Consider the following 19,499-nt stretch of genomic DNA (forward strand, 5'->3'; position numbering starts at 1 on the left):
AAAAAAACAACTCTCAGTTGGTTATCTTTTCTATTGTTTTCCTGTTCTCTATTTCATTTATTTCTCTGCTCTAATCTTTATCATTTTTACAGTTCTTCTAACTCTGGATCAGTTTGCTCTTCTTTTTATAGCTCCTAAAGATGTAGAGTTAGGTATGGGTGCCTTGGTGGCTCCGTCCAACTCTTGATTTCAGCTAAGGTCATGATTTCAAGGTTTGTGAGATCGAGCCCCACACTGTTAGTGCAGATTCTCTCTGCTCGGATTCTCTCTCTTCCTCTTTCTCTCCTCTCCCTCTGCTTGTGCTCTCTCTCTCTCTCTCTGTCTCTCTCTCTCAAAATAGATAAACATTAAAAAAACTTTTGAAAAAAGGTGTAGAGTTAGACAGTTTACTAGAGACCATTCTTCTTTTTTTTGTTTGTTTGTTTTTTTTTAATGTTTTATTTATTTCTAGGAGAGAGAGAGAGAGACAGCATGAGCAGGGGAGGGTCAGAGAGAGAGAGAGTCACAGACTGAAACAGGCTCCAGGCTCTGAGCTGGCAGTCAGCACAGAGCCCGATGCGGGGCTAGAACCCACGAACTGCGAGATCATGACCTAAGCGAAAGTTGGACGCTTAACCGACTAAGCCACCCAGGCGCCCCTAGACCATTCTTGCTGCTTAATATAGGCATTTATTGCTATGAACCTCCCTCTTAGAGTTGTTTTGTTGCATCCCATAAGTTTTGATATGTTGTGTTTCCATCTTGATTTCTCTTAAGATGCTTTTTAAAATTTTCCCTTTAGCTTTCTTTGAACCATTGGTTGTTTGGAGACTGTTGTTTAGTTTCTATGTATTCATCATTTCCCAATTGTCCTTTCTTTAGTCATAGCATAGTAGTGAAAGTAGTTACTTGGTACGATTTCAGTCTTAACTGAATTTGCTGAGACGTGTTTTGTGGCCTACAATGCTCTGTCCTAGAAAATATTTTGGGTGCACAAGAGAAGAATGTATATTCTACTGTTGTCAAATAGAAAATTCTGTATTTATCTGTTAAGTCCATTTGGTCTCTAATATTGTTCAAATCCATGGTTTCCTTACTGAATCTCTATCTGAATTTATCTATTGTTGAGAGTGGGGTTTTAAGACCCCATCTCTTACTGTATTGATGTTTATTTCTCCTTTTAACTGCTAGTTTTTGTTTTATGTATTTAGGGGCTCTAATTTTGGAAAGTATTTACAATTGATATATCTTTTTGATGTATTGATTCCTTTATCATGATATAATGACCTTCTCTATCTCTTTATAACATTTTTAGTTTAAAGACTAATTTGTCTGATATAGGTATAGCCACTTTTTGTTGTTACCATTTGGTTGAAGTATCTTTTCCATCCCTTTACTTTCAGGCTGTGCATGTTTTTAAGGCTAAAGTGAGTCTCTTATAGGCAGCATATTGTTGGATCTTGATTTTAATCCATTCAGCGATCCTATATCTTTTGAATGAAGAATTTAAACCAGTTATGATAAACTAATTATTGAATAGGATTTACTACTGCTGAGGACTTTACTATTGCCATTTTGTTGTTTTACAGTTGTTTTGTAGATCCTTTATTCCTTTTCTCCTACTTGCTGTCTTCTTCTGAAGTTCAATGTCTTTTGGTGTCTTTTTCTGATGTTTGATGTCTTTTGGCGTCAGTATGATCTGATTTTGTTATCGTGTTCTCTACTGTAGTTACTATAGGTATTTTACTCATGGTTACCAGGAGGCTTACATAAAATATCTTAAAACTAAAACACCTTGTTTAAACAAATAACAGCTTAACTTCAATAGAACTCCTGAACTTACACTTTTCTTCTCTTCCCCCTCACCTTTAGATTATTTATGTTACAATTTATATATTTTTATATCCAACAGCTAATAACACATTTGCAGTTGTGCTTACTTTTACAACATTTTTTAAACTTTTAAATTAGGGCTGTAAATGACTATGGCACTATCATTAGCATATTATAAACTAAGACCAGTGTCAAGGAGCTTGCCACATGTTTTCTTCTAGTAATTTTATGATTTCAATACTTATCTTCTAGTCTTTAATGCATTTTGAGTTAATTTTTGTGTAAAGTGTAAAATAATGGTCCAATTTCATTGTTTTCCATGTTGCTGTTCATTTTTTTTTTAGCATTTATTGAAGAGACTGACCTTTCTCTATTGTATATTCTTGGTTCCTTTTTTGTAAAATAAGTGACCATATATGCCGACATTATTTCTGGGCTCTCTATTCTGTTCCATCAACCTATATGTATATTTGATGTCAATACCATACTCTTTTGATTACTGTAGCTCTATAATGCAGTTTGAAATCAGCATTCCTGACGCCTCCAGGTTTGTTCTTCTGTGTCAAGATTTCTTTGGCTATTTAGGGTCTTTTATAGTTTCACCCAAATTTTGGAATAGTTTATTCTAGTTCCACCATTGATATTTTGATAGGGATTGCATTGAAGTTTGCTTTGGGTAGTTATGGACATTTTAGCAATATTAATTCTTCCAGTCCATGAACAAAGAATATCTTTTCATTTCTTTGAGGCTTTTATAGTTTCTTTCATTAATGTCTTATAGTTTTAGTATGCAGGTTTTCCCCTGTTTAAGCTTATGGCTAGTATTTTGTTCTTTTTGATGTGATTGCAAATAGGATTGTTTTCTTAATTTATCTTCCTGATAGTTTATTATTATACAGAAACACAACAGATTTTTGTGTGTGGGTCTTGTATCCTTCAGCTTTACTGAATTCATTTATTAGTTCTGACAGTTTTCTGGTGAAGTTTCAGGGTTCTCTCTATATAATATAATATTGTATGCAAACAGTGACAATATTTTTTTCCTTTCTAATTTGAATGCTTTTGTGTATTTTCTTGCCTAATTGCTCTAGGTAGTACTTCCAGTATTATGTTGAATAAAGATGACAAGAATGGGCATCCTTGTCATGTTCTTGATCTGTGAGGAAAAGCTTTCAGGTTTCCAACATCAAGTATGATGTTAGCTGTAGGTTTGTCATAGATGGCCCTTATTATGTTGAGGTACATTTCCTTTATACCTACTATGTTGAGAATTTTTATCATAAAAGGATTTTGAATTTTGTGAAATGTTTTTTACTGCATCAATTCAGATGACCATATGACTTTTGGCCTTTGCTTTGTGACTGTTTTGTATCATTTTGATTGATTTGCAGATGTTGAACCATAATTACAACCCTGGAATAAATCACACTTGATCATGGTATCTAATCTTGTTAATGTATTGTTGAATTCAGTTTGCTAATAATTTGTTGAGGGTTTTGCATATATGTTCCTCAAGAATATTGGCCTGTAATTTTTTTTTCTTATGATGTCCTTGTCTGGTTTTAGTATCAGGATGATGCTGGGTTTATAAATAGAGTTTGGAAGTGTTTCCTCAAGACTTCTTTTTTTTTTTTTTTTAGAATAGTTTGAGATGGGTTGGTATTAATTCTACTTTGAATGTTTGGTATAACTTGCTAGGGAAACCATCTTGTCAAACTTTAAAATTACTGATTCAAATTCTATTTGCTAGTGGGGCACCTGGGTGGCTTAGCCAGTTAAGCGTCTAACTTTCCCTTAGGTCATGATCTCACAGTTCGTGGGTTCAAGCCCCGCGTCAGGCTCTATGCTGACAGCCAGCTCAGAGCCTGGAGCCTGTTTCCAATTCTGTGTCTCCCCTCCCCCCTAGAAATAAATAAAACATTAAAACATTAAAAAACAAATTCTATTTGCTAGTGATTGGTCTGTTCAAATGTTTGGTTTCTTCAAGATTCAGTCACAGAAGGTTATATGTTGCTTTGAATGTATCTATTTTTTCTTGGCTAACCTATTTATTAGCCTTTAAATGTAGTAGTCTGTTACTATGTGTAGTATTTCTGTGGTATCATTCATAACACCTCTTTCATTTTTTATTTTATTTGAGTACTCTCTTTTTTTCTGGATGAGTCTACATAAAGTTTTGTCAGTGTTGTATGTGTCTTCAAAGAAACAGTTATTGGTTTCATTGATCCTTTCTGTTGTCTTTTTAGTCTATGTTTCATTTATTTCTGCTCTGATCTTTGTTATTTCATTCTTTTTACTATTTGGGGCTCATTTGTATTTAGTTTTCTAATTTCTTGAAATGCATGCTTAGTTTACTTGAGATTTTTTTCTTGTTTTCTGAGGTAAGCACTTATTGTTAAAAACATTTCTCTTAGAACTGCCTTTGCTATATCCCATAAGTATTAGTATATTGTATTTCCATTTTATTTTGACTCCATATATTTTTAACTTTATTTTTTATTTCTTCATTGACCCTTGGGTTGTTCAGTAGCATGTCATTTAGTGTCCAAATATTTGTGAATTTTCCAGTTTTATTCTTGTAATTGATTTCTAGTGTTATACCATTGTGATTGGAAAAGATACTTGATATGATTCCAATCTTTTAAATTTGTTATGACTTCTTATGTAGCCTAATATATGATTTATTTTAGAGAATATTCTTTGTGTATTTGAGAAAAATGTGTATTGTATTTCTTTGGGATGGAATATTCTATATACATCTGTTAAATTCATCTAGCCTAACATTTTATTTAAGGTTGATGTTTTCATATTGATTTGCTGTCTGGATGGTTTATTTATTGGTGTAACTGGAGGTATGGAAGCCCTCTACTATTATTGTTTTGCTCTTTCTCCCTTTAGATCTGTTAATCTGTGTTTTATTTATTTAGGTCCTTTTATGTTGGGGACATAAGTATTTACACATGATATATCCCCTTCTTTATCATTATGGAATGCCCTTCTTTATATCTCACTACATTGTGTTTTAAAGTCTGTTTTGTCCAAAATAAGTGTAGTTTCCCCAGCTTTCTCTTGGTTTTCAGTTGAATATCTAGGTATTCATTGAATACCTTTTTCATCCCCTCACTTTCAATCTTATATCATCAGAAGTGAGTTTCTTATAGGCAGTATATAGATTTGTCTTTTAAAAATCCACTCTACCATTCTATGCCTTTTGGAGAATTTAGTGCATTTACATTTTAATTAATTATTTTTTTTGAAATAAAATTTGCTTTTAATTTTTAAAATTTTACTTAGATCCAAGTTAGTTAACATATAGTGTAATAATGATTTCAGGAGTAGAATTAGTAATTTATCACTTATATATAACACCCAGTGCTCATCCCAACAAGTGCCCTCCTTAAAGTACTTACTGACATTTTGTTAATTGTTTTTATGGGGTGTTTTGTTTTGTTTTGTAGTTCTGTTCATTCTTCTTCTCTTGCTCTCTTCCTTTGCGTTGTGATGACTTTCTTTTGTCATATGCTGAGGTTTCTTTCTCATTATCTTTTGTTTATCTGCTATAGGTATTTGCTTGATGGTTACTAGGAGGCTTAAATATAACAACTTAAAATAACTTATTTTTAGTTGATAACTTCAGTTTCAAAGCATTTTAAGTTCCTGCATTTTTACTCTTCTCCCTCAACACACTTTGTTTTTATTGTCACATTTTATATTTTTATCTTATGCACTCCTTAACTAATTAATGTAGTCACCATTATATTTACTTCTTTTATCTTTAACCTTAATACTAGCTGTATAAGTGATTAATCTACTACCATTACTATACATTTACCTTTACCAGTAAGAACTGTACTTTCATGTTTTTATTGTTTTTTCTTGTCACTAATTAATGACCTTTCTTTTTAGAATAAAGAAATACCTTTAACATTTTTTGTAAGGCAAATTTAGCAGAGATGGACTCCTTTAGCTTTTGCTTCTCTGAAAAACTCTCTACTTCTCTTTCAATTCTGAATGATACATTTGATTAGAGTATTCCAGTTGAGAATTTTCTACTTTTAGCACTTTGAGTATATCATACCACTCCCTTCTGGCCTACAGTTTCTGCTGAAAGATCTGCTGATAATGTTATAGGGACTCCCTCAAACATACCAGGTTGTTTCTCTTTTGCTGCTTTTAAAAACCTGCTTCTTAAAATTCTTTAAGAATTTTAATTATAATTTTAATTATAATGTGTCTTGGTATGGGTCTCTTTCATTTAATCTTAGTTGGAATTCTCTGTGTCTCCTGGATCTGGATGTTTCCTTTCCCAGATTAGGGAAATTTTAACCATTATTTCTTCAAATATCATTAATGCCCCTTTCTTTCTGCATTCCTGTGAGACTTCTATAATGTAAATGTTTACCTGCTTGACATTGTCCCATATATTCTTTAATCCTTATTTACCTTTTTTCCATTCTTTTCTTTTTGCTGCTCTGATTGGATGAGTTCCTCTGCCCTGTGTTTGAATTCACTGATCCTTTATTCTGCTTCATCTGGTTGGTTATTGAATCTAGTATATTTTTCAATGTAGTTATTGAGTTCTTCTGATTGGAACTTTCTTATATTTTCTATTTGTTGAAGTTCTCACCATGTTAGTCTATTTTTTCTCCTGAGTTTGATGAGCATCCTTGTGACCAGTTCTCTGAACTTTGTCAGGTAAATTATTTATGTCCATTTTGTTAATGTTTCCTCCCCTAAGCCCCAAAGTTTTACTTTATTATTTCATTTGGAACATATTCCTCTGCTTCCACATTTTGCTTGACTCCCTGTGTTGATTTCTATGTATTAGATGAAATAGCTACCTCTTCTAATCTTGAAGGATTGGACTTGTGTGAGATATGAACCTTATTTTTCAACCCTGCCCTAGCCCTTGGTTGTCTTTCACACCTTTGTGATTATTCAAAGAGCCTATTTATGTAGCTCCCAGTAGTTGAGTGTGTGCCAAGACCAGTCAGTGTCCAAAAGGGGAGTATGTCATTCAACATCTAGGTTGATGCTGATTGGAAGCTGGACCTTAAGGCAGCACCTTTCAATTTTTAGTGTTTATTTACTTATTTTGAGAGAGAGAGAGAGAGAGAGAGAGAGAGAGAATCCCAAGCAGCCTCCATGCTGCTAGTGCAGAGCCTGATGTGGGGCTCGAACTCATGAACTGTGAGATTATGACCTAAGGTAAAATCAAGAGTCAGATGCTTAACTGGCTGAGCTACCCAGGTGTCCCTTAGGCAGTAGCTTTTAAAGAATCAAATATGTACTGTACTGTAGGACTGCAATCATAAATTCTGCTTAGCCCTTGAGCTTGGTGATCTGGATATATCCCCTGGTAGCACTGGCAATAATACTGACTCCAGATGAGTACACAAATTCCTTTCTGGAAGATAAATATAAGTTGTAGTGAGTCAGAGGGAAAAGGCAAATATGGAATAACTAAACCTGTATTCCCTGAGAGGGCTTCAGTGGCCTTCAGGTGTGTGCCATGCCTGTAGTCTGCTCTTATATCTGAAATTCCAGGACTAGCAAGTAGGTCTCTTTTACAAAAAGTCTGGGGATGCGTTTCTGTCTGTTATCTGTGTAGTGTTCTGTGGGTGCTAATCTGCCAAGAACTGTCTCTCTGATTGTTATAGTCTCTTGAGACCCAGGAATACAAGCTCTTTCCCCAACTCCCAGCCACCAGATCCTGGTGATCAAAGGGTATCCCCTGGGCAGCAGCCATAGAAGCCAGGCAGAAGTCTCTGCTCTAACAGGACAGTAGAATAGGAGTCAGGACCTGCCCATCTCATTATTTAGGGATCTGAATCAGGCAAGAGTGTGACTGAATATCCTAGTCAGGTGAGGCTACAAGTTTTGCTCTGCAAATAGGGAAGGCCGTGAGCTATGTTCTCTGTTCAAGTGACACTATAAGTAGAGCTATGGGATGGACTACATAGCTTCTTGTGTGCTCTGGTAAGGTTCTGTGGTTGGGCAGGCTGAAATCTGTATTCAGCAATGAGTGGGGCTACAAATTAGTTTCCTTGCCCAGGTGTAGTGGGAGAATCAGCTCCAAGGAAGTAAGTCTCTTTGTTTATGGCCTTGACTCAAACTGCCCACTCTGCAAGCTCCCTGGCTGAACAAGGACTACTGGCTTTCTTCTGGGGTCAGTCAGCATTACTTGCCTGCTGCTGTTTTTGGTAGGTCACAGAGAGGCTTCTGAGTATTATCACCAGTCTTCCTGTCAGATGGGGCCAGGAATCATGCTCTGCAGTAGGTGGGGTTATGTGTGGACTCACCTTAGACAACTCTTCAGTTTTCTTAAACAGGCTTTCCCAATGGGAGAGGCCAGGAGCTACAGTTGTCGGAGACTGCGCCAGCTCCGACAGGTCCAGGGGTCCCTGAAGGATGGACGGTGTTGGTGAAAGAGAATGAGAGAGCCCCGAGATCCTTTCTGATCACCAGGCAGGCATCTCTGTCCTGTCGGTTTTGGTGTCTTTATTTATAGGTCAAATGTTAACATGGCATCAGGAAATGGAATTTTTACAATGGATACTCTGTGATAAGATATTTTTGGAAAATGTACAGAAACAGGTTTTACAGAAGTCTTCTTGTAGAACTGCCCCAATTATAGTGAGGTAGAATAACAGAAAATAACAAGGTGTTCACATTTTAATAATGCTAAGTTTAAGTCATAGGTTTGTAGATACTCTTATCCATCCTCATCACAGCTGCCAGGGTAAAGGAAGGTGTTTGTGCAATGTAGGCCTTAGGGAAGGGGCTGCTCTACACCATCAGTTAGCAAAGGTGTATGTACTAACTTATCTTCTGTCCTTCTCTCTAGGTTAGGCTCTTTGTCTCCAGGCAAGACTTGATTTTCCAGTTATATACTTTATTGCACCGGAGAGCCAACCATACCTTTAAAGAGTTTAGCTTATTTCCCAATATGTAGAATAGCCTCTACAAGTGCATTTACCTTTGTGTCTACTTTTATGATTTCTTGAATAGCTAGGGCACAGAAGACATTTTTGGTTAGTTGATTTACATGTTGAGCTGTATGAACATCTTGGACTAACGCAACGGTAGAAACAGAATTGTACATGTCTTTTATGAGTAAGGGTCATTAGCCTGTTCATAGCTCAAGGGAAAGTATGGAGGGAAACAGGACCTTCTGGAAACACGATGTCTGTTCCCATAATCAGAAGAAGAAGTTCCCACAATAAGTTCCTTCACAAGGTGCAATCATCATACCAGGGCCGGAATAAGGGGACAAGTCACTCCCGATATTGATCAACAAGGTACCCTAGGGGTCAGTGCTCAAGCAGAAATAATTGAGTGGGAGTAGATGTCGGTAGTCATCTGATTGGCAAGAGACCGTGCAAACTTGCTTTAACCTCACCAGGAGTTTTCTCGACTAGTAGGCTCAGAATGGCTCCCAACATCTCCCCCTTTCTTATTTTGTAAAAGAAGATCGTGCAGCTCAACGTTTACCCTGTAAAGGCTTCGATTAGTTATTTTGAAGATACAGGGAACCAGGCACAAAATAAGCACCAACATTCCGGCCACCATGCCAACATTTGTCAGGAGAGAATTTAGTCCCTGAGCACTAAAGAAATTTTGTAGCCCTTGTAGAAATGAGGTTGCAACCTGTGAAGAAGAGACAAAGGTAGAGGATGCATTAATAGCCTGAATCTGTTCATGGAGGGTTTGGACATCAATGCTAAAATTAGAATGATTCCAAATACCAAGTAGGTGATTTTAGATATTCTTCCAAGTGTGGATGATATCATTATGTTGGAGAGGAGTAACACAGATTCAATTATACTCCTTGTGACGTCGAAGAGCCAAATGAGATTTTAGAAAACTTAAGTCATTTCCAATAAACAGTACTGCCTCTTCTAAGGCATTAAACTTAGTGTCCAATTTCCTGTCAATTATTTCTTGAGTGGCCAATGCAAAAGAGACATTTCTAGTTAATTGGTCAATATGTTGGGTTGTGTGTACCTCCTGGACAAGGGAGACAGTGGAAGCAGCCACAGACCCTATGATGGCGATCAGTGCACTAATGCCCAATATTAGAGCTTCAATGAATCGCCTTGGACATGAGAGCAGAATTAACCTCCTATACACCCTGTAACTCATAATCATCATACAAAGGAAGGATTAGTTTAACAGAATCTTCCATGAGCCCCGCTCTTACAAATGGGGTCTAGATTAGAGGCGATTAATACCAACAGAACATAAGAGGAAGGTGAGTGTAAACAAGAACTTTTTGCTGTTTCCCCAGCTTTCTGGGCAAGGAGTAAGGAGAGTTTATCTTATCAGACAGGTGATTCCTCAAGCTTCTGCTGTGCGTAGACCAGCCAGCTTCCTGGGTGTGGCTGGAGCAGGGCTGGAGATCTCAGGGGCCAGTGTCCTTTTGAGGGTCAGTTAAAGCTGGTTGACTGGATCTGGAACACCTTGCCAGGTTGAGGTTTCTTCTGAGTTGGCCTACTTAACTCCAGAGTGATGGGTCCATGGGGCAATGCCTGAAACTTTAAGAGCTGAATCCTTTGGTTATATATCTGTGAAGTACACCTCTATGTTTTTGAAAGGGGTGACCCTCATCCTTTGAATAAGCAATCAAAGATCTGATAAAGATGAAGCCTAAAACTTTTGGTTTTCTTGGCAGACAAAGGAGAAAACCTTTGTTTACATTGTCTTATCAAGAGCAGATTTACAATCCAAGAAAACTTTGTCTTATGAACAGAGAGAAGAGCAGAGTTTTAACCTTATACCAGGGTACTTTTAAAATTCCATTCATCTCAACCTTAGTCTATCCTGAGCACACAAAAAATTCCTTTTTAAAGATTTCCCTTCATGAACCTTCTACAATTTTCCTTTGCCTTTAAACTTTGTCCCAAAGCCATTTCTCTCTAAACAATCAGTCTCATTTAGGACAAAATTACTTTCTTACATATCTCTCATTTTCCTATATACAGGGTTGCTTTCCTTATTTTCCATCAGTCTTAAGTACAGTAGAAGAATTTTAACTCTTAGGAAATCTTAGTCTCCAACTGAGAGGTATTTATACAAGAATTTTCTAGATGGTAAATTCAGGAACCAAGTAAGCACAAACCATGTTTTCCAATGGGTCCAAATAGCCTTACTTTCTCTGCAATAGGAAGTTAAAAAGCCCAAACCTATGTTCAGTAATCAAGACCTAGATTTCCATGGAAGTGCATTTTGCTCCTTGGCCTCGAGGGTGGGAAGAGGAGCCAATGTGCCCAAGGCACTGAGGATGGCATAGGAAACAGTTATGTAGACCACACCCAAGCTGGTGCAGAAACAGGAGGGGGAAGGGAAGGCAGAAGAGGCAAGGTGACAGCAGGGGGCAGAAAAAGAGAATTCCCAGTTTTAAATTTTGTCAGCTCAGACAGAGGAACAGAATCCAGGTTTCTTTTTTTTGTTAGGCAGTCCATGTCAGTCTGGAGAAGACAAGGAATTTCCCCAAAACAAAAGGAGTCTCGGCAGCTGCTTGGGAATATTCCTTAAAGTCCCCATCCCGAGGTAGACTAACCACAGTTGGCTCCAATTATAGCTGTTGACTTGGGAAATGAATGAGTGAGAAACCCTCATATCTACTATGCAGAGGAACAGAGAGCATTAACTCCTCTTCAGTCTGATTTTATCTGTCAGAATCGAACCCGGCAAGCAAGCCAGACTGAGTCGCACATTCACACTCACATACACACCAGAGGTTATTACATTCCCTCTCACAGAATTCCTACAGATGAGACTAAAAACAATGACAACGACAACAGGACAAAACAGGTACAGACATGGACATAAAACATGTTTGCAGGTTACAGAAGTGGCCACACTGACGTCTCGGTGCACCCTGGGGTGGGAAGTAGCTGTGTCCAGCCTTCCACTTAATCCCCCAGACAAAAGCACATGTGCATTCAGAATTCAGATGGTAGATTGACTTAGCTCTGGAGATTTAGAAAGGTGACTCCCACTGATTAACTGGGGCCGTTTTGGGGGTGGCAGGAAAGACAAGAGTGTTTCCTCAGGTCCCAGGACATCTTCAGGAGCCAGGGAGGGTGCAGGCGAATGAGACAGGAATTTGGAGGTCTGGGGTCTCCATAATCTCTCTGAGACCTCCAAAATATTATGCTGAGATACACAGAGACCAACCGAGACCACTGAAGCTGAATTAAGGGAGTCTTTATTATTGGCTGGGACCGCACGGAGTTAACACAGAACACTAAGTGTGCAGCCCATAATCTACTTGTGTTAAAGGTTATCATGAGCCTGTCTAACTGGTTTAAGGGCCTGGTCAACAAACTTCACAATTATCTGATATCTATCCAGTACAGCTATAGGGGATGGGAGCCCTGGTTGAAGAAAGCCCATAGTTTCCATAGTAACATTTATGGCCCTCAGATCTTGCAACATACAGTGAGCAGTAAAGAAGCTATGAATTAACTCCTTTGACTGGGCAAAGCAGTGAACCCTGTATACTGGGTGCTGCATTTACTCTGGGGGTGATCAGCTCTGCCCATCTACCTCTCAGCTTGAGCACTGGTATTCCCTTACTGTCAGATGATACCAGGAGCCATGTTCTTTATTTTTTAATTGTTTTTTTAATGTTTTATTTATTTCTGAGACAGAGAGAGACAGACAGACAGACAGACAGCGTGAGCAGGGGAGGGTCAGAGAGAGAGGGAGACACAGAATCCAAAACAGGCTCCAGGCTCTGAGCTGTCAGCACAGAGCCAGACGCGGGGCTCAAACCCACAAACGGTGAGATTGTGACGTGAGCCGAAGTCGGCTGCTTAACCGACTGAGCCACCCAGGAGCCCCCAGGAGCCATGTTCTAAAGGGATGGGGCTATGACTTAGCTCTTTGGCATGGGTGTACCAGCTTCCAGGGCCAGTAAACCTCTTTGTTTGACTGACTACCTAAATGAGACAGACCTGTACCCTACCAGGTCCTTGGTCATATTATGCCACTGACTTGATTCCGCAAATGAGCAAAAATGTTTTGGACTACTGTAAGGGCTCTACAGGTAGGAATTCAGTCTGCCAGGATCCCAGTGCTGGTCCCACCCTGCTTTATCACAATTAGATTCCCAGTAGTTGAGCACCACAGACTCTCCTGTAATCCCCATAGTGTAAGACCAGAGTAGAAACTTCCACAAAGTGATGCACAACACTGCAGGGGCTGGATGTTACCTCTAGGCTCTCTTCCCCGCTGACAGAGCTGTGGGCTCAGGGGAGACCTCTCAGCGTGGTGCTGCACTGGCCTAAAGGAAGAGGATTGCTGTTCACATGTAGCCACTCCTTTTACCCTTCTAATGAATTCTGTCTTGGGCTCTGTGGTATATTGGCTTCAGCCTTTCCTCTGTGTTCTGGGATTCTCTCAATGGTGTTTTGTCCATGAATAGTTGTTAGTTGTTCTTGTGTGGGAGAACAAAGTCAAGAAAGACATATATTACCATCTTGGTGATGTCACCCCCCCTCACTTTTAGTTTTAAAAGATAGTTTTGATGTACATAAAATTCTTGTTTGAAAGATTTTTTCCTCCTCTCTTTAGTACTTTATGTCATAGTAGTACTTGTTCACCTCCATTGTTTCTTCTGAGAAGTCAGCAGTTAATCTTATTCAGGTTCCCTTGTAAGTGACTAGTCTTTTTTCTTCTGCTGTTTTCAGGATTTTCCCTTTGTGTTTTTTTTTTACCTTGGTATTTGGATTTCTACTATTTTACTATAATGTGTCTGGGTGTGTTTATTGTACTTTTAGTGTTTATGAGCTCTTGGATGTATAGATTAATGTTTTTCATCAGATTTCAGAATGTTTTAACACTTCTAATATTTTTTCTCTCTTTTTCCTCATTTTCTTCTGCTATGTCCCATTATTCATGTGTTGATGGACTTAATTATACTCCACATTTCTTTGTGGTTCTGCTCATTTGTCTTTATTATTTTCTGTTTATCAGCATGATCTTTACCTCTTCAATTTTTTTTTTAAATTTTTTTATTTTTCCAATTCAAATCTTTGAACTACTCTAGCAAAACTTTCAGTTACTGTACTTTTCAACTACAGAATTTCCATTTGGTTCTGTTTTATAATTTCTATGTCTTTATTAATAATCTCTATTTGAAAAGGCCTTGTCATTATACATTGCTTTACTTATTTGAGGCTTATTTCCTTTAAGCATATTTATAACAGTTGCCTTGAAGTATTTATCTGTTATGTTTGTCATTTGTACCCTTTCAAAGGCAGTTTCAAAGAAATATTCTTTGGTTATACTTTTGTTTTTCTTCGTCTGACTCATAATTTTTTGTTGAAATCTGGACATTTAAAAAAATTTAATGTGTATTTTTGAAAGAGAGAGAGATGAAATGTGAGTGGGGGAGGGGCAGAGAGAGAGGGAGACACAGAATCCAAAGCAGGCTCCAGCCACTGAGCTGTTAGCACAGAGCTTGATGCAGGGCTCGAATCCATGAAACCATGAGATCATGAACTGTGCCGAAGCTGGACACTTAACCAGTTGAGCCACACAGGTGCCCCCAAAACTGGATATTTTAAATAGTATATTATAACCACTCTTGACACTGAATGTCTCACCCAGGCCTTATTTATTTGTTTAATAACTTGGGTAGACTTTTGTATTAAAGTTTATTTCCCTTGCACTGGGTAGCCTCTGATATTGCTTCTTAGAGGGCAAACCTTCAGCCAGGTGCAGTCAGCCTTGGCATGACAGTGATTTTAGTAGGCCTTTCTTTGTCTCTTTTTCTGATTTCTCTCTTGAGTTGTTCTGCACTTCCTTGATGTCACAACTATTATTAGCTTTCATTAATTGCCAGCTAACTACTCTATTATTTTCAGCAATTCTCTGGGAAATAAATTGCTCCATGGTGTGATCTTTTAAATTTGGGTTCTTTATAAAAGTAATCTTTGAGGCCAGTTTTTGCAGGCTTTTCAGATCCCAGAAGGGCTCCTCTTAGCTATCCCTTCTCCTGGTTCTCTCTGGTAAACCTCAGGATGGTTTACAGTTTAGCTTTCTACTCTCTTGGAGGCACCCTTCTCCTTTTAATTGTTTTCCGCTTGCTGAGGGCAAGGGCTGTCAGGGTTCCAGTATTCTCTACCTATTGCACCTGGGTTAGAGTTTCTGCCTTATACGTGAATTCTGAGAGGAGGAAGGAAGTCCACGATCTCTCAGACATTCTTGCTGAGAATAGATTCTCTAAAACATGGATTCAGGCTAGGGTATTTCTTGGAATGTTACTGTAGGCCTCAACTGGGACCAGCTAGGGAAGGGATCCTGTTTTCTTGGTTTCAACTATTTGGAGTGCAACTTCTGTTAGTCTGAACTTGGGTTGGGGGAGGGAGAGAGAAAAGAGTGGGTGAATTGTTTAAATTCAGCAGTGTCTCACTGTTCTTACTAAGATTTAATTGATTTCCATGAACAATAGTTTATTTGCTGTATGCCCTTAGGACAATATCCAGAGATTTTAAATGGTTGTTTCACTGAGGAGAGGATCCACAGAACTCCTCACAACCATATTCCAGAAATCGTTTCCCCAATGTGATTCTATTCAAAGCTGCTTTTTTGCTCAAAACTTGATGATTGTCCATCCCAGTGACTTCCTTCTTTTTCAAACCTGCCAAGTGTATATACTTGCCTCCTGTTTTTAAACAATTTTTTATTTATTTTTGAGAGACAGAAAGAGACAGAGTATGAATGGGGAAGGAACAGAGAGAGATGGGGATGCAGAATCCGAAACAAGCTCCAGGCTCTGAGCTGTCAGCACAGAGCTTGACATGGGGCTTGAACCCAGCTTACACTGGTCATCATTAGATCAAAGTAAACTCCTATGTTATTTAAGCCATAAGCCATTATATGTTTTATTCTCTTAATATATTTTACCCTAATTTTTAGATCACTAGTGAAAGCATTTTGCATGAAGAAATAAATAGATGGAGCCCTCTTTAAAATATGAAAAATGGAAAAAAATGCTTTCCTTTTAATTTTGTTTTACTTCTGCTAATTAATAATAATGATAACTGTAATCTTCCTGCTTGGTTCATCATTTTAATTTAAATGACTTTACTATTTCATCACATAGGATAAATGTTACTGATTTTTTGGTAAATTGCCTCCATGATATTGAAGTAGTTTACTCTGATATCCTCTCTTACAAAAATTTTAAAGTAAAGTTGGCTGTTAAATCTCATCTAATACCTTTTCTACATCTGTTTGTATATTCAGGCATTTTTCTTCCATTAATTTGCTTGTATAATAAGCTTTGTAATGGTTGACCATATTGTTCTTATACTTTGCTTATATTGCTAGATTCTTTTCATTAATATTTAGAATTTTTGCATTTGTATTCAAAGCTGAGATTTGTTCATGGCTTTCTTTGTATTGCCTTATTACGCTAAGACTTCCAGTGCAATGTTAAGTAGGTTGGATGAGAGGGGACATTCTTCCCTTGTTTTTGATTCTACAGGAGAAATATTTAGTATTTTTAAATTAAGTTTTATATTAATTTGTTGATGCCATTTATCAGATAATATTTTGGATATATTGGTTCAAATAAAACATTAAAATTAATCTCATCTATTTCATTTACATTTTTTATTGTGGCTAATAGAAAACTTAAAATTATTTGATGGCATACATTATATTATGTTGGACAGTACTGCTCTAGAATAGTTTTTAAATGAGAATAAAAAGTTACTTCTTTACTGGAGAAGAATAATAAAAAGAATTCATAATGATTACCTTATATTGCTGTGGATAATTTAGTCATATTCTCCTCGCCATTCTATGATAAAATACGTAGCAAGACATGAGTACAGAATTGTTTGTGGATTCGTATCGCTAGTGATTTCTCAGCACCCATTCATCCCTTGATGATTGATGATGTGTAAACCTTAGTGCCTAAGTAGTTTTTTATATAATAGAAATATGAAAACAAATACTACATTAAATTTAGTACCATGTTTTCTAAATATGTAAGTGAATTCATGAGTAGTTTTCTCTCTCTTTTTTTTTAATGGCAAAAAAACTAAGTGAAATCCCCCTTCTTATATTCAGCCCCTTGTTGTATAAAAAACATCAGGAAAAATATACTGGTGAATGTGAAACAAAGTGGATTTCTATACCCAAAGGATATGAAGACAGTCTCTTTAAGCATCTCTTTTTTCAGCCTGAAACTAATACAACAGGAAAACTTGCACTTTGGAGACATGTAAGTATAGTTAGTTTATTACTTATCTTTAAAGTATTTCTGTTTAAGATACTATAGTTATTATTTACATAGCATTAGTCAAAATTTCTTCATTTTCCTTTAAATATTTTCCATTATATTGTTAATAGTCTGTTTGAGACTTTCTTGATGTAAGAAAAGTCATGTAATAACAGCATAAATATAATTTGATAGTACATTATTCTTCTTACAACCATTTTACAATTTTATGCCTTTGTATATATTTTCTCATATGACCTATTAAAAATAGTTATTAATAGTAATGTAAAATCTCTTCATAGCAGTTGAGAACAAAGAAATGTTTAGCTTACTGAAGATTGATGATACTATATATAGTATAATATTCATTCAGTGTTTTATGATAAATTATGTATTGCTTTGAAGACACAATGGAAATAGAAACTTTATTTATTGCCTATTACTACTATACTCTGCTAGATATTTTGCATGTGTTCTGTAATTTATTTTCCAAAGAACTGTAAGATAGGTGTTTTCATCTCATTTTTATAAATAGGAAAACTAAGGCTCTAACAGGTTAACTAACTTACCAAAAGCCACATATTTCAGGGCCATTGTTAAGACCTAACTCCAGGTCTTCTGACACCAGAGTTTGTGCAAAAAAACAAAAACTTCTTTTATCTTTAGAGGCTTGGGTTTTTTTTGACATTAAATATGTAATACTTGACATTCTAGTATAATTAACTAGATCAAACTTTTAATAAGGTGTAATGCACTGTTTGTGATAAATAAACCCCTTCACACAGACCTGTTTCTAAGTGGCTTGCACTATAAATATTTCCATTTTATTAATGATTAGAAAAGACTACAAAAGGTCCAGACCGTCATTTGTCTGATTTCAGTGTTATTGAGGACATGTGTTTTATAAATAACAGACGAACATCTTCAAGCCCTTAAAACACACATCAATTATCCACTGAATAAAAATATAGATTTAAAAGGTAAATGTATCCCCTTCAAAACTTTTTCCTCAGTAGCACACAGTGCCGATTATATTAGTCTGCCCTAGATGACATGCTCTATAAAAGTATAAAGTTCATATGAAGTGTCTTTTGGCTCTCTATGTAGAATACCAACTCACTGGTTTCAGGGATGTCACATACTTTTTTATGTACTTGATGCAGAGGACACTTTCACTGAATGTTGTATATAAACAATTTGGATATATATTTATAAAATACTTGCACCCCCATACAGATATATATACATATACATGTAGTCATAGATCCATATACAAAATCTTATATACATGTACGGATATATGTTGTATTATGGCAGGTAACTATATGCATAAACAGGAATAAAATATTTATATTGTAGAGGTATTTTGTTTAATATCTGTGAAGTTACATAGAATGGATCATTGTCAGCTCTTTGGAAGTATTTTGAATGTTAAGAAATTTGTGGAAATATATTCATTATAAGGAGTTTTCTTTTTTTTTTAATGTTTTATTTATTTTTGAGAGAGAGAGAGAGAGAGACAGCATGAGCAGGGGAGGGTCAGAGAGAGAGGAAGACACAGAATCCGAAACAGGCTCCAGGCTCTGAGCTAGCTGTCAGCACAGAGCCTGACATAGGGCTCGAACCCACGTACCATGAGATCATGACTGAGCCGAAGCTGGACGCTTTACAGACTGAGCCACCCAGGCACCCCAATAAGAAGTTTTCTAAAGCTCTTAATTTTATTGATAATTTTGCTAACCATATCACAATTAATTATTCCATAGTCTATAAATATGTACATTGTCTGATGATTTTTCAGTGTTTATAGCTATTATCCATAAAACATTATAGAAGTTGTCTTTAGCTCAATTTCTTAGAGTAACTGAAATGATTCTTACTCATAAGATTCATCTTTGAATCTTTACTTCTGTATAAAACTGTTGTTCCATCTTCCACTGGCTTCATTTATAGTCTCTTCAGCTCACTTAGGTGGTCATATTTTTTTGTTGTTTTTGTTACTTACATATCTAGTCATTAAGTGACTTGGTACTTGATCAATTAGAAACTGTATTAATAAGAACAAGTGATGCCATAGAGTGCCTAAGAAAACCTAGGATTCAAGAAACATTAAAAAGAGTAAGAAGTAGGGAAAAGGGAGGAGGTGATAAAATAACAGTATTTAATACTGGGAGTTCATTTTTTAAAATGCTGTGTGCAGAGTAATGGAAAGGATCAGTCAAGAGTGGAAGTCAAGTTTTAGTAATTAGATAAGTAGTTGGTGTCTGTTTTTCTTCTGTTTGAGGCTGAAATGTGGTTGGCCCAAAAGGCATAAAACTTCTCATATTCATGATAACCCAAAATGGAAAGGGCCAGAGGAGTGAGTTCCAGTTACATTTATGTAAGAAATGCTGTGCTGCAAAGCTAGCATTTATGGTGCACAGTTAAGCTGTTAAAGGAGATA

General features: G+C 36.7%; 1 protein-coding gene across 4 annotated transcripts in view; it reads left to right on the forward strand.

Annotated features, from left to right (window-relative positions):
* The window catches only part of LRRIQ3 (leucine rich repeats and IQ motif containing 3), a 206,482-nt gene that overhangs the window by 98,745 nt on the left and 88,238 nt on the right, over window positions 1-19,499 (forward strand). For 3 of the 4 annotated variants that reach the window (XM_039224202.1, XM_039224205.1, XM_039224203.1), the window contains one exon: window positions 16,882-17,059. In XM_039224202.1, the coding sequence (XP_039080133.1) occupies window positions 16,882-17,059 (178 nt within the window). The remainder of the gene's footprint in view (window positions 1-16,881; window positions 17,060-19,499) is intronic. The other variant, XM_039224204.1, reaches the window with a different exon arrangement.

The sequence above is a fragment of the Hyaena hyaena genome, unplaced genomic scaffold (genome assembly GCF_003009895.1).
Source record: "Hyaena hyaena isolate Hyena2069 unplaced genomic scaffold, ASM300989v1 scaffold_1553, whole genome shotgun sequence".
Lineage (NCBI taxonomy): Eukaryota > Metazoa > Chordata > Mammalia > Carnivora > Hyaenidae > Hyaena > Hyaena hyaena.